This window comes from Lycorma delicatula, chromosome 11, assembly GCF_047948215.1.
Source record: "Lycorma delicatula isolate Av1 chromosome 11, ASM4794821v1, whole genome shotgun sequence".
NCBI lineage: Eukaryota > Metazoa > Arthropoda > Insecta > Hemiptera > Fulgoridae > Lycorma > Lycorma delicatula.
The window spans coordinates 24,647,140-24,663,974 of record NC_134465.1 but is presented as its reverse complement, the minus strand read 5'-3'; the positions used below and the strand labels follow the sequence as shown (position 1 = coordinate 24,663,974).

General features: G+C 28.9%; 1 protein-coding gene across 5 annotated transcripts in view; it reads left to right on the top strand.

The window, feature by feature from the left end:
* LOC142332013 (uncharacterized) overlaps window positions 1-16,835 on the top strand; it is a 63,325-nt gene that overhangs the window by 26,465 nt on the left and 20,025 nt on the right. For 2 of the 5 annotated variants that reach the window (XM_075378077.1, XM_075378076.1), the window contains exons 2-4: window positions 2,164-2,256; window positions 8,624-8,638; window positions 12,560-12,610. In XM_075378077.1, the coding sequence (XP_075234192.1) occupies window positions 2,192-2,256; window positions 8,624-8,638; window positions 12,560-12,610 (131 nt within the window). In that variant the 5' untranslated portion in view covers window positions 2,164-2,191. Of the gene's footprint in view, window positions 1-848; window positions 987-2,163; window positions 2,257-8,623; window positions 8,639-12,559; window positions 12,611-16,835 lie in introns of those variants that run through there. The other 3 variants (XM_075378080.1, XM_075378079.1, XM_075378078.1) reach the window with 2 other exon arrangements.

The following is a 16,835-nucleotide window of genomic DNA, read 5'->3' as shown; positions in this document are numbered from 1 at the left end:
CACACGAGATGCAGTTGAACTCATCCAACTTGTACCGTATCCGATCTTCAGACAGTTTTTGCAACTAGAGTGATTCTTTAGTGCATTACAAAATATTAAAGCTGTTAACCTTATCGGTAACCTATATTCACTTTCAATTATTGACAGGTAACCTTGAAATATATATATTATATGTTTTTATTTAATTTGAAATATATATATTTTTTTTATTTAATTATTTTTAATGAAAAAAAGTGCAGGTCATACAGTTTTTTAAATCGTACGTTTCTAATTAAATCGTTTTAAAAACAAATGGTTACTGACGTAAGAAAATCACTTTAAATAGTTAACAATAACTGGAAAACATTTATGTTACTGTAATTTCAATATTATGCGTTAATATATGAGTTTTCATAATAAATAAATGGAATTTAAAAATCTAATTAGGAATAACAGATTTTTTTTTTTAAATTATGATTTCATAAACATGATTTAGAAACGTTAAAATCTAATTTACAGATTTACTTTGTGTAGTTTCTTAATGTTTATTTTGTTAATGTTTTATGAAACTTTCAATTGTGTTTATATAATCTATATATATATATATATATATATATATATAGGTATAGATAGATATACTCAAATCTAGCAATAGTGAAGCATTGCTGGGTGTGCTAGTAAACACATAAAAATTAAAACAAACCTTGTAATGAATTTAATTTTGACCAAAATTGTCTGTAAATAAAGTAATAAGACTAATTTTTTTTGGCAACCAAAATGGTAACACTGTAAAGTTACTAGTAAACTTATGGTTATATGAACAGCTGATTTATATTAGGTATTAATATCTTCAGTCTATTATTGCCACGTGAGACGTAAACAAATACGAGACGATAAAATATGTTCTACCCTTATCGTAAACAGCCGGTTCAAGATCTACGCCCAGAAGACGGTCCGCTTCGCTAGGAGCTGCACAACTGGTGGAATACAAATCGACAACTGTACAAGTAAGTTTGTTTGCGGACGAGACAAATTTCATTCGAGATGGCGTCAACGACTTACGTAGTGAGCTTACATGTGCAGAAGTAAATCCTCATGAAACGGTAGAAGGTAATTTTCAATAGCGATTTAGTGTCAATGTATGGTGTGGCCTTCTTCAGTCAGTTGTTTGGACGGTTCATATTTCCTGGAACTTAAATGCTGAGGTCTACTTGCAGTTTAACCATCAAGAAAAAAAATAAAAATAAAATACGAACCAGAGTTGACTAAAGTCCACTGTGACCTCAAAATCCTCAAAAAAAAAAAAAAAAATTCAATGCAATTCGAATTGGTCAAAGGTTTTGTCTTAGTATAGTTAAATATCGGAACGATCGGGATCTGCTTGTTATCTCAAACCGGCTGTCCTCTTGAAATGGCGGTATATTTCGTAACTGAAAAATATTTATAATCTTTTGGTATAATTTTTATAATTTTTTTTTTAGCTTACTGTTTTGGTAAGTTTTATATATACTTGTACTATATATAAGATATCAGATTAGTAAATTTGCTTGCTTGACTTAAGAGGTTTTTTCTTTTCAACCTTCAAGACAGTCAGTCTTAGTGCAATAATGATACATATTTTACATGAGTTACGTAGTAAATATTAATTTGAATATTGTATTAAACTCGTATACTGTAAACTAATAGTTTGATTTGATTATAGAGAAAGCAGATAAATTGTTAATATGCAATAGAGACAACTGATTTTTATAAACGTGCAACTATAAAAAACAATATCAGCTCAATTCTTTTTTTTATAATTATTTAAAGAAAAAAATAATTTTGTGTTTATTTTAGTGCATACATCAGTAGTTAACATTGAAAGGAGTTTAGTCATTACAAGATAGATAAAGTATGTATTTTATTTTTTTAGAGTTGATAAGAACGTGATTTTATGGTAATAATATATACTATCTCACTTTATTACGAAGTTTCTTCTAATATTTTATGACGTGTACTGGTGTAAATTAGAACGAATTGTATAAAAGTGAACGTATTAAATGTTCTTCTTTTATTTTCGTTAACATAAGTCTGGTAGAATTATTTCTGATCTTGCTGCCACTATCGTCTTATTTTTTTTCCAGCAGTAAACCAAAATTTAAGACTGTTGTCCTTAATTAATTTTATCTTTTTTTTTTCTTTTAGAGAGTTTTTCCCAAGAGTAATAAATATTATGAAGTCAACATATATTATAACAGTGTTATTATTCTTTATGACATCATATGTTTTATCACAACCGTAAGTAATATTTCGTTATAATAATTATTTATTTAGTTTTTAAAATATTTATTAGATTTTATTACATTAAATTACTGTTAAGATAAAATACGTTATTTACATAATTAGAAAAAATCTCATATTTTTCTTTCTATGTAATGTTTTATGCATGAAACCGAGAAACACTGCTATATACGTATTTAAAACTGAACCCATCAAAATTATTTGAAATAGTATTAATTTTTACGTTTAGTATACGAATTTTTATCAATTTTAATAAGATTTAAAAAATTGTTAATGATACTTTTAATCCACATGACGCAAATTTAATCATAAATTTTGCTGTAACAAGACCACAAAATTTGTCTATTACAACGATTTGGATGTATACTCCACTGCTAAATATCGCGATTTATTTAAAGTTTTATCAAAATGTATATTTTAAGTAAAATATTAAGTCAAATAATCAATATTTAAGAAAAAAATGACATTTTATCTTTTAAAATCGGTTAAAAAATAGCCGAATTATGGCAGAAAATTGATGTAATTTTGTGTTTGTTTACCTGTCCCCTCCGCTTTTCGTTCAATTCCATTAAATATTGTTTTTATTTATTGTTAATTCTAGTCTTGTAAATTAGTATCAGATTAATTAATAATTTTCTCACAAAAATAGATCTCATTCTTTTTCCTGTTTAGCCTCCGGTAATTACCTTTCAGATAATACTTCAGAGGATGATATGTATGAGTGTAAATGAAGTGTACTCTTGTACAGTCTTGGTTCGACCTTCCTGAGATGTGTGGTTAATTGAAACCCAACCACCAAAGAACACGGGTATCCACGATCTAGTATTCAAATCCATGTAAAAATAACTGACTTTACTAGGACTTGAACGCTGGAACTCTCGACTGATTAAGAGTTGTCAGCTGATTTGTGAAGACGCGTTCTCCACTAGACCACTAGAGTGGGTACAAAAATAGACCTATTAATTAAAAAAGTAAAATAACTATCTATGATAATCTCACGTTAAATGTTTTTTTTCTTTTTTTTCTCCGTCGATTTCCCCGCCCAGGCAGCCGGGACTTGGTCCATGCCTCAAATGTGGGGATCCCAAAAGGTTCCTCTCACTGGGACTACGGTCATAACGCCTCGCCATTAATGAGGAACCCCAAAGAGATTCCCCGCCGGGACTACATTTTAAGAATAATAGTTGTCTTTCGTACGGCAAAAAAAAATACTTTGGATTGTCCTAGTGTTACCCACAAATACAGCAAAGAGGTGATCTTCCCTTTCTCATTTTTATTACTGTTTTTATTAATAACTATAAAAATAATAATTATAATAAATTATAATAACGTTGAATTATATACAATGTAAACATTTATAATAGAACGTTAAAAAAAAGTTGTTTAATTGCCATATTACAATTGCTTAAATGCCATAAAAATTACAGTAAAATTTATCTGAAATAAATTTACCATGTAATTATTAGTAAAGTAGTATCACATTAAACACTTCATGTTACAATCAATTGTTAAATATTGAAGGTTACAAATTAATTACAAGTGTGTATATATATATTTATATATTACAGAGGTAATTAAAAAATAATTTATTGCAAATTTCATTTCATAAATTAAAATATTATTATTATCACTAGTGTTATGTATATATATTTATATGATTTTTTTTTTTTTTTTTTTTTTTTTTTTTTTTTTTTTTTTTAGAGGATGTAATTATAAATAAGTGAATGAAACAACCTATGATTGTTTCAATATCCAAAACGATTATAAAAAAGAACAAGGTACGTTATGGATGAGTAAGAATATGCAAATTAACATTCTAATGGCAGAGAGTAGAATAATCTATATAAATGAAAATGTAAATGTTCATTTGTTCAAAATCTTAAATCTCCAAAAGTTCTTCACCGATTGCTTTGAAATTTTATATATGGGAGTTTTTATATACCTACTATTTATAAACTTAAGATGCCACATGTGTGACAGGTAAAAATATGCTTTTTTGAAAACCAGAGATATCTGTTGGATGTAAAAGCAACACATGCTATCTTAATTATTTTACGATTCCGTTTCACAATGTTTCCGATATGTCCGTTATAGACTAAAATACTACTAGACCGATTTACGCACGGCGAAAAAGGGAGAAAGGGAAAAATCGGAAAAAATAAATAGGGAAAAATAGGAAAACTGAAGAAGATAAAAAGGGAAGAAGGGGAAAATGTAAAAAAATAAAAATGGGAAAACGGTGAAAAGAAAAAACGGGAAAAGGAAATGGAAAGGAAAAAAAGAAAAACGAAAATGGGAAAGCAGGAAAGAGGAAGGGAAAAAGGGAAAGATAAATGGTGGAAGGAAAGGGAAAGGGGTGACAGGGGTAAATGGAGAAAAAGGAAATGGGGGTTGGTGAATATGATAAAAATTAAAATGGCGAAAAGGGGAAACGGAAACGGGAACGGGAAAGAGAGAACTAGAAAGGAAAAGGGAGAAATGAAGAAAGGTAAAAGTGAAAGGTTGAATTTTGTGAAGTTCCGTAATGTTCATTTTGTTAATGTTTTATCAAACTTTCAATTGTGTTCATGAATCAGTATATATACTGAAATCTAGCAATAGAGAAGCATTCTCGGGTCTGCTAGTAATAATAATAATTTTAGAATCACTATATTAGTTATAATAATAATAAATTTAATTCAAACAGTTTTGTTTATTTCCAAATTTTGGTGAATTTATTTTATTATAAACTTTAATAAATATGAAAAAATAGGATTTTTTCTAATTTTATCACCAAATTTCTTTTAAAAAATTAATAAAATTGTCATTTAGTATTTTTCTCTGACTTTTAAAATTACACAAAATCAATCCAATTAATTTTAATAAATGTATTGTAATATAGCTACGTTTAATCTTAACGCAAGGCAAATAAAGAAACTTAAATTAAGAGATAGATTAAAGGCATATATTGTTAGACGTAGAATTGAATAATATTTGTTTTGTGTAGTATGTTTATCCATAAGTTTAAAAAAAAAATGAACGTTAAGAAGAGGGAAAAAAGAAAGATTGAAATGCTTAATTTAAGATTAATTAAAATCTTTTATTAATTCGTGGACTTGATAAAAAAAAAAATTTCACTTTTTTAAGAATAAGGTTTTGCTAAAGTGCCACAGTAAAGATTTCAATTTACATTTCGGCCAATACACCGTAACCCTTTTTTCAATTTTTGTAAACATTTGATACTTACTTTCTCCTGAAGATAGTACCTCTCTATTAAGTTTGAAGAAAATCAATCAATAAGTTACAAAACCAACTTCAGGCCAACATACACTCTTGCACAAAGGTCCATCTAGCAAAACTCGATTACTTTGAATTTGAAAGCATTGAAATAAAATATTTTTTTCGTTGATTATTTCCAATATATATATATATATATATATATATATATATATTCTTATTTTTCGTCACATTAACATTTTTTTTTTTTGTTTCAACACTAATTTTAATTTTTCTCTCTTTCGTTTTGACAATCTCACATTTTAAATTGATGTACTTTATACGAAAAACATATGTAAACTGCAATTTTCATACTTGCGTGTTATTGAAGAAGGAAGAAACAGGTTGATACGACTCATTGGATAAATACTTTACAAATCAAAACTTGTTAATAGTATTGTGGTCTACTCTTTTTATATAGATTTAATAAGAAAGCTACCTATTGTAATGGGTACCGTGATTCGACTTCCGGAAAATTTCGACATATCTTCGCGTTTCACATTCCCCACGCCCCAAAACAACCATCAGTTCAAAAGTTTATATATATATATATATATATATATTTCACTTCCTTTTGTGGACGTGATAACTGCCGTAATTTTGCGTCAGTTACTTTCAAATTGTTCCTTAAAAATAACTCGTCCCGAAATCTCGGTGGAGTTTGTTAACAGTCAAAATTGGACGAAGGGGGTGGAAATGGGGGGCTTTTTCGAAAAACAAAATATCGCTATAACTTTCTTATTAAGTAAAATATCAAATTCGTTTTAATCTCCTACTACTGAATAAGGGCCTAAAACTTATGTAAGTAAAGCTTTTTGATATCATCAAAAAATGGGGTTTTAAGACAAAAATCATACCTCCCTTATTAGGCACAGTGTCGATTCGGTTTGAAGTGGTCGGTAGTTCGCTAAAAATTACCTGAAACTTTTGTCTGAAACAAGTTTTGATATGACCAACCCTTACGGCAAGGGATGATCAAAGTTTTACTGGAATTGTAAGAAGATGAGCTTGTCGTATGCTAAACATGTGAAACGTTTTTTTACATGCAACCATAGTCGTATTGAGTAAATTAAAAATGTTTCTTAACTTTAAGGTGAAATCTTTTTCATCTCCTATTTAGCACCTGTGAAATTTACCTCCGCCTTCCTGCGTGCCGAAAGGGATATTTTTTTCTTTACTAACTGTTATATGTTTGAGCAGGAAACATATAAATTACTACTGATACATGAAATAATATAATAAAATTTTAGAAAAGAAAGGTAATTTTATTTCAATTTTACATGAATTGTCGTATTCTTAAATATTGCAATTATTTGGGTCTTACAAGAAATGATCCGACAAAAAAGGTTAAATGTAATTAATTTTTACATAATTTTAATTAAATATAAATCATTGTTTCACTCGATTAACTTGATTCTCAGTATAAAAATTTCCCATATTTTTTATTGGAATTTCGCTAAATAGAACGAAAATACGGTTATATAATGCAGTATATAGATTTTGATTATTTAAATTATCATTGTTTTTATAAATTGTGTTTTTGATGGCTTAAAGTATTTTGCGGCGACCTCTGGGGAATCACTGACGTAAATAATTAATTTTACTTATTCAATTCTCGCAATTAAAATTTGTCATTTTAAGGGCGAACTATAATTTCTGTAACTAAGATACGGAAAGGACTATTCAGATTTATTTGATCCTAGAATGTTTTTATATCGATCAAATATTTTCTTGCCAAGTTTTCAACCCAGTCCTCATGTACAAAAGAATCATAATTTTCTTATAACACAATAAACTTACCAGTATTCTATATACATCATCGTTAATAACATAACAATATTTATTCTGTTTCTATTTAACGTTACGTATATCTGCATTGTGTGATGCAGCTGTTTAAATGATTTAGATAAAAACCTATGTACAATAAACAACCTATAACGGTACATCATTTTACATTTACTTTAATGTATTAAAAATTATTTTTCTTCGCACAGATTTACACAATCCTTCAATTTTTATACCACCATACATATATAAATCGTTTATTCTGATCGATTGATAATAATTTGTTTTATAGATTACGTTATAAGATATATATAATGTACATAAAACAAATTACAAGATAAAACGTAAATAAATACACGTTTCAACAATAACATAATAATATGCTTACGTCCTTACGGCTGGCTTACAGAGGGTCGCAGAATGTCACGATAATGGTGACTGGGTTTGTGGCGCGTAAATTATTCAAGGTTAAGAGGATACAGATAGGCTGGTTTAATTGAAGAGTATGGCGGAGGGAGGAAACATTAAGGTGTTATATGTGCGGGGAGAATGGTCACATAGCTGCGAAATGCGGATGGCCAGACCGATCTAGACTATATTTTAGATGTAATGGAGAGGTCCATAAGAGCAATGGATGTCAACAGCGGCCAGTTAATACGGAGAACAAAGAGAAACCACTTGTCGGAGGGGCTGTAGTGATGGAAAGTCCAGCTGTCAATACGAGGTTTTCAATTCAATGCGAACAGAAGCAGCAGGACTATGATTGCCTTCTGGGAAATAGCTGATAATAGTGACAAATGGGAATGTGTCTCGACTACGATCGCGGCAATGATAAGAGAGAAGGCCAATGAGGCGAGGTGACGACAGCCTGAGGAGATATGGATCGATGGAGACATGGAGTACGATGACGGGTGATCAAGGGGGGGGGGCAGGATATGTGGTAGACGGCGGGGGCTCCTTGGAGTCATCGCTCGTCGATCGCCCCCTGGAGACGCCTTCCGTTCATCCAGATTCGGATAGTAGAGTGCCTGGGTGATTATGCAGGGGCTGTGTACATACCATATGTATAATTAAAATTTAAAAATTTTTCAAAGATGGTGGGTGACAGAAAGTTCTGGGTTCATATTCGTTTTCAGCATCAAAAAGAGATTAAAATCATATATCGCATGTTAGGAAAAAAAATTATGTTTATCAGTGTTATTTAATACACTTCGTTTGACTTATAGCATAATTGAATTGTTTATTGTGTTAAAGATATTAATTTTTGTTTCCTTTTGTTTTTGGTTTTCTAACTTTACTGAAACGATGTGGTAAACCCTGGCAGATTTTTGGATTTTTTGTAAGTATACCTCACATATATATATGTATATAGGAATACAATAAAGTAAATGTAGGAATACTTCTGTCTTCTTGTCATGATAAATCTGTACTTTTAAAATATTACAATTATTTTTAGAGATTAAAAATTAAAGAATTGTTAATTTTTAAATGCAGTTTAGATAACGTAGATCATTAAATGAAACATACCGTATAAAATCACGTATTCTTTTATTATTATAATCAAAATGTTGTGTTAATTTATCATAGTTTCCTTCTTTTCTTCCTTGTACAAAGTAAAGGAAGTATTGGATTGCAAAAAATTTCGGTTTTCAGATTTCAACGGAAATATCCATTTTGACCATCCCTGAATCCATTTTGACTAGTTTCGGCGTGACGTCTGTACGTACTATGTATGTGAGTACGTAGGTAAGTACCTCTCATAACTCAAAAACGATTAGCCGTAGGAGAATGAACTTTTGGGTTTAGGACTGCTGTAACATCTAATTGTACTTCACCTTCCCTCTTCATTGCAATTGACTGAACTAAAAGTGTCCAGAAAACCAAAATCGAAAAAAAATGTTGTTCTTGGACTTTTTCTTAACTGCAGTAATAAGCCCTTATTGAGAGCTTTTCAACGATGTATCATAAGTAGTACTTATTTTCATCGGTTCCAGAGTTAGAGCCAAATAAGATTTTAATTAATGAAATATTTGGATCTTAGGGGAAGAAACATCGGTTGGAATCAGACTTCATCTTCTTTTTTGTAACTCTTTTTTTTATTTAAGTATATTGATTTATTAGAGTCCGACAAGGATGTTCCCTATCTCCGTTACTTTTTAATCTTTACATGGAACTAGCAGTTAATGATGTTAAAGAACAATTTAGATTCGGAGTAACAGTACAAGGTGAAAAGATCAAGATGCTACGATTTGCTGATGATATAGTAATTCTAGCCGAGAGTAAAAAGGATTTAGAAGAAACAATGAACGGCATAGATGAAGTCCTACGCAAGAACTATCGCGTAAAAATAAACAAGAACAAAACAAAAGTAATGAAATGTAGTAGAAATAACAAAGATGGACCGCTGAATGTGAAAATAGGAGGAGAAAAGATTATGGAGGTAGAAGAATTTTGTTATTTGGGAAGTAAAATTACTAAAGATGGACGAAGCAGGAGCGATATAAAATGCCGAATAGCACAAGCTAAACGAGCCTTCAGTAAGAAATATAATTTGTTTACATCAAAAATTAATTTAAATGTCAGGAAAAGATTTTTGAAAGTGTATGTTTGGAGTGTCGCTTTATATGGAAGTGAAACTTGGACAATCGGAGTATCTGAGAAGAAAAGATTAGAAGCTTTTGAAATGTGGTGCTATAGGAGAATGTTAAAAATCAGATGGGTGGATAAAGGGACAAATGAAGAGGTATTGCGGCAAATAGATGAAGAAAGAAGCATTTGGAAAAATATAGTTAAAAGAAGAGACAGACTTATAGGCCACATACTAAGGCATCCTGGAATAGTCCCTTTAATATTGGAAGGACAGGTAGAAGGAAAAAATTGTGTAGGCAGGCCACATTTGGAGTATGTAAAACAAATTGTTGGGGATGTAGGATGTAGAGGGTATACTGAAATGAAACGACTAGCACTAGATAGGGAATCTTGGAGAGCTGCATCAAACCAGTCAAATGACTGAAGACAAAAAAAAAAGATTTATTAAAAATATTATTAACCTCTCATTGTCAAAACTTTTACGATGAATAAAAATTCAATAATAGCAAAAGAATATCAAAAATTTTTAATGAAATAAAATTTTATGTACTTTTAATTTTAGAAAAATGTGCAAATGTAATTTAATAGGCGTACAAGGAAGTAATTTTTTGTCCATATCAGATTTTTTTTAATGCACGTTTAGTAAATATAACCCCACCCCTACTACCACCAGTTCACCCAGATAAATTTGTTCAAATATCTCTTTACTTTATTCTCGTATCTTTCAGTTATATAAAAGGTTACTCATCCAAGTTCCTCAAACAAACGCCTATTCTATGTCAAAAAATAGCATTGATCTAGCTATTTTTCCTCTGCCTGCCTTGCATATCTATTGTATTCCTTAAAGCTCGGTATGCCTGCCTTGCATATCTATTGTATTCCTTAAAGCTTGGTAATCTTTTTCCTTCCTCAGTTTGGTCATTATTCAAATTCCATCTCCACATTTTACTTATATGTACGAAGTAAAAGAAGTATTGTGATCGAGAAAAGTTTCGATTCTCTGATTTTAACGGAAATATCCATTTCGACTAGTTTCGAAGTGACGTCTTTACGTATGCATCTCGCATAACTCAAAAACGATTAGCCGTAGGATGTTGAAGTTTTGGATTTAGGACTTTTATAACATCTAGTTGTGCGCCTCCCCTTTTGATTGCAATCAACTTGACCAAAAATGTCCACAAAATCCCAAAATCGAAAAAATTTGGATTTTAGACTTTTTCTTAACTGCAGTAATAAGCTGTCATTGAGAAATTTTCAACGATATATCTAAATAGTAGTTAATTTCATCGGTTCCAAAGTTATAGCCAAATAAAATTTTAACTAATGAAATATTTTGATCTTACAATAGGAAGAAACATCGGTTCGAATTTGAATTCATTTCCTCTTTTTTTTAATTTAAATATATTTATTTATTAATAATTATTAACCTGTGATCGTAAAAAACAATTTACAATAAATTATAATTCAATAATAACAATAAAAAAAAATATATATATAAAGAAAATCAGAAGTTATTAGTAAAATAAAATTTATGTACTTTTAAAAATGTGTATAAGTAATTTAATAGGCGTACAAGGAAGTCATGTGGTGTCCACATCAGATTATTTTTCTACAAATTTTGTCCCCGTTTACTTGTAACTTTTTGCAATAATACATGTTTATTACTGCAGAAAGAAATATCCTTTCTTTACATAATAAATGTTTATATAAAAAAATAAATAGTGAAAAACAGATAAAAAAATAAATAATTTAAAATTTTTATAAAGTAGATTATTAATTAACATCTAATTGCTGTAAACGCCGATTAAGATAAATTACTCTATTGCTAAATAATATAAAGTTAAATGAAAATAGTTTTGTTTGTTTTTTTTAAGGGCGTAGTGACATATTGATTTATCCATTAAAGATTTGTGTATTATTGAATTTAGACGAATAATGTTTTTTAATTTAAAATGGTGTGATTGATTTTCCGCACAGGGAGCTACTCAAAGAAAAGGAATAATTAGCGACTCAAATCAAATAAACTAACTGTTACTGTCATCAACTATTTCCGATTAATTTCATCTGTTACCAGAAAATTACTGATTAATTATTAAGTAATATAATATACTTTATCTGAATGTTATAGTAATAAAATAAATATCAAAATGAAAATATAATAAACATTAATTTTATAATAATATCAATAAAGAGAAGGAATAATTTAATGATTAAACTAGATATTTACTGAAATTTTAAAATCTGTGGATTTTGTTGTATTAAACCACAAATTTGCAATTGTCTTTAATAATTTCTGCTGTATTTCAGCTTTTATTAGCAATTGAAATTGCGTCGGTAACTCTAGGAGTAATTGTAAAAACAGATTTCTAAAAATTTTTACTAAAATCGTTAACGGAAATTGGTATTCAAAATCGTTTTCTATTTGTATCCGTAATTAATTGATCCATTTTGAATAGAAATAAAATAGTAATTAATATTTTAAAACGCACTAAACTTAATGACGTATCTATCCACGGCAATGCTGGGAAGGTTTTGTAACCTTTTGCAAAATTCTAATAATATCATTCATTAATAATTTTATTATTATAACAGAAATTACATGTTCATACATTATTTATTTAAATTAATTTTTTCGTTCTTATTTTCTAATCATGTATATTTATGTCCGCAGAAAAGACCCTTATTTTCCTGGAAATCCTGGTTGGAATGAACAATTTAAAAAGTGAGTATTCTCAGATTTATATGTTTAGTAAAATAAATTATAATAAAATTAATAATATTATAATTTTTTTTCAAAATGTATAAAAACTTGCTTTATATTTTTATTCTTACTTTAATCAAATTATCATACACTGCATGAGTATAATTAGTTAAATGAAATTTAAAAATTTTCAAATATGGTAGAATATTGTATTGTCACCGACCTTAGTAACAGTGCAAAATTTCATCAGTCGAAAATAACAGGAGGTATGTTAAATTAAGGATGCAAGATTTGAGGACTAACACAAAAAAACCCATTGTGAGTTATTAAAAAGCAAGTAAAAATTAGTGTTTATATTATTTTTTTTTTAGATGTACTAATTAATAAATAAACTAGTTGAATACTTTAACATGTCAAAAAATTACGCTGATTTTTTTTTGTCTTCTAGGACTTTGCCTTTTCTAGGTCTATAAACGCCAAGTATGTTGGTTTGTTTTTCTTTAATCTTCCTTCTACTATTAATCTGAGGCCTAAAATTGCTTCCCTTGTCGCCATACTTTTCCTGAAACTTGGTCTTTTCCTAACACTTCTTCCACTGTCCTCTTAATTGTTCTGTACAGAATTCTAGTTAAGATTTTTGATGCATGGCTAGTTAAGATAATTGTTCGGTATTCTTCACATTTACCTGCTCCTGCTTTGTTTGGTATTATGGCTATAACACTGTTTTTGAAATCTGACAGAACTTTCGTAAATAATACACACCAGATTGTGTAATCTATCAATTGTTTCCTCACTTGTACTGTGCAGTAATTCTACAGGTATTCTCTGTCTATTCCAGGTGACTTTCTGCCATACAATCTTTTAATGCTCTCTTAAATTCAGATCTCAGTATTGTTTCTCCCCTTTCATCCTCTTTGACTTCCTGTTGTTCCTCTATAACACCATTTTGTAATTCATTTCCTCCATATAACTCTTCTATATATTCCACCCATCTATCGACTTTGCCTTTCGTATTATAAATCGGTGAACCATCTTTGTTTAACACATTATTAGATTTTAATTTATGTACCCCAAAATTTTCGTTAACTTTCCTGTATGCTCCGCCTACTTTACCAATGTTCATTTCTCTTTCCACTTCTTTAATACTTTTCTTTTACTAGTTTTTACTTCCTGTTGAGCATTTATGTTTAGTATTTCTTAATTGTCTATAGTTCCTTTTAGTTTCTTCATCACTACCATTCGTATATTTTCTACGTTCATCCATCAGCTGCAATACATAGTCTGAAATCCGAGGTTTTCTATCAGTTCTGTTTGTTCTGCCTAAGTTTGCTTCTGACGATTTAAGAATTTCTTTTTTAATATTCTCCCATTCTTTTTCTACATTTTCTACCTTATCTTTTTTACTCAGACCTCTTTCAATGTTCTCCTCAAAAATCTTCTTTACCTTCTCTTCCTCAAACTTTTCTAAATTCCACCGATTCATCCGACACCTTTTCTTCACGATTTTTAACCCAAACCTACATTTCATTATCCATAAATTCTCATCGCTATCAATGTGCTCCAAGGTAAACCTTGACGATTTCTAAATCTTTGCTTAACCATGCTATAATGTATCTGATACCTTGCAGTATCACCTGGCTTTTTCCATATGTATATTCTATTATGATTTTTAAACTTTACGCTGATTGGTGAACACTTAAGATCTTTTACCTCATTATTTTTTCAGTGTTTTCAGGAATAAAAAACAATTTTCAATCAACATATACTTAAGCTGCTGATTAATGCAAAATCTTCTGACCAGTGCTAATTGCATTTTAAAAATACTCTATTTTCTAATTTCTAATTTTACCGATAAAATAAATTGACGTTAGTATTTAAATTTCGTATCATTTTTATTTTATAAATTGTTTTATTGGAGATTTACTACAGTTTCACAACAATAATGAAGACGATATGACGTTTTCAAATCAAAGCGTTGTAAATTATTGTATCTAACAGAAAAAGCTAATCCTAGAAATATATTTCATTTATATAATTAATTTTGTTTATTCAATTCCCGAAAGAAAATATAAATAACTAAATATTTTTAACAGTCAGTGCAATAAAATAATTTTTATTATCACTGTATTTTATGTTAATTACAATTATTAATTCTATTAGTTAATTAATTTTAAAAAAATTCCATGTATATATTAATTAAATTTACTAAAAACATACGTAGATTTATAACACGGAGTTCGTTAGAACTTCGTCGGTAAGCAGCGACGAGGTCAACGACAGTGAAATGAAAATTGGGAAAAAAGAAGAAATAAGTGAATACATTATATTTCAGTTCAATTAGATTTGTAATAAAGAATACTTTCAAAAAATATCACGAATTTGGTTAGACAAGGTTTTTTAATTCCATTTGATGAACCGTGGGACTCGAATATGTCATTTTATTCATTTTTTAATGTACCTTTACGAATCGCGGCGCTAGATAGCAGTACTTGATAGTACTAGGTAACGTACAAAATTTGATAATGTACTTGAAATAATAAAATTTAAAAGAAAATATAGTACAGCTAGTTTTAATGGTAAATATTGTTATGTAAATGAAACAATTTTTTTAATTGCCATCACTTCTTTCAAAAAATAAAATTATTAATCTACAAGAGATTATACTAGTTTTATTAAAAAAATAATAAATAAAACAGAAGTAAATTCAATTGGTAAAATAACTATAAAAATCAATAAACTAAAATTTACTATATAAACTATAAAAATCGAGTTACACTTACAAAGTAATAAGTGCAATATTTCATCACGGATATTCGATTCGTAAAGGTCATTATAATAGTTTAATTAAAAAAGGAAAAATATGGCATGAAGTAAATGATATGACTATCAACAAAAAAACAATTGGTAATTAAATTCAATTAGTTTCTTTTAAGGGAATAAATTTTAATAAAATATATTTATGTAACTTATATGACATTTAGAAAAATAATACAGTTCTTATGATTATTCGTAGTTTAATAAATGAAATCGGGCCGGTAAGAATATTGCAACAAATTTTAATATAAGGAACGCTTAAACACTGTTTATTATCTTCTACTGTATATCTATTATCTATTACACATATTTAACATGTCCTTTTTTTAAAGAAAATTCTAAATTCATAACAGATTTTGTTAATAAAAATGTATCTTATCTTTTTTCATGTCAATATAGTTTTGTTAAAAACAGTTTTATTTATATTACAGAACTTTTCTTTTTAGCGGAAGAAATGATACCTGCGAGACTTACCGTACGGTTTACAATTTCATTGTATTTTTTTGGATAGCAATTTAATACTTTCTTAGAGAAAATAATATTGAAGATAAAGTAATCTAAAGCAGTAAATACATAGTAGTAGTATATAGAAATCCATATAATAATTAAAGTAGAATGTATTTATTTTCATAAGAAACTAAATAGTATTGATATCTTATAATGTACCTAAATAGAACAATACAATAGTTTTTAAAAGTTCTAATGAATGAATTGAAAAACGAACATCTGTTTTACTTCAGCAACAGCTGCACTTCACCTGTGATGCGGGTTATTGTACAAGGCCTTATATAAATTATTGTTGAAAATATTTAATATATTTTTTTTTGTTGGTTTTATGATTTTGTAAAATTCTTCCAAAACTATAAAAAATATGATGTTTAAAGAATGCAGTAATTTATAATAATAATACTATTTCATAATAATAGTGAAACGAGTCGTTTTTGCAATGTAACATCAATGAATGTGTTTGTCAAACATTCTTGAACAGCAGCTCTTGATAAATGATATGGATCCTCGTTGTATATGTCCATAAGAAAACCGTTTTTAGCCAAAATGTAAATTTCAGTTAAAGAAAGTAAAATATTTATATGTGTGATCAACCTACAAATATAAGAGGTAGATTTGGGGTAGGCATATTAAAGTCGTATAGAGCTACAACCAAAGCGATTGAAATAAACACAAATCTGCAAGCAACTACCATCTAGCTCGGCTCGCGCTGGGCGCTCGCATGTAACAGTCGAGGTTTAGGTGCATTTAAACTGCATGGATTTGAATACTAGATCGTGGATACCGTTGTTCTTTGGTGGTTGGGTTTCAATTAACCACACGTCTCAGGAATGGTCGAACTGAGAATGTACAAGACTACACTTCATTTACACTCATACAAATCATCCTCATTCATCCTCTGAAGAATTATCTAAACGGTAGTTAC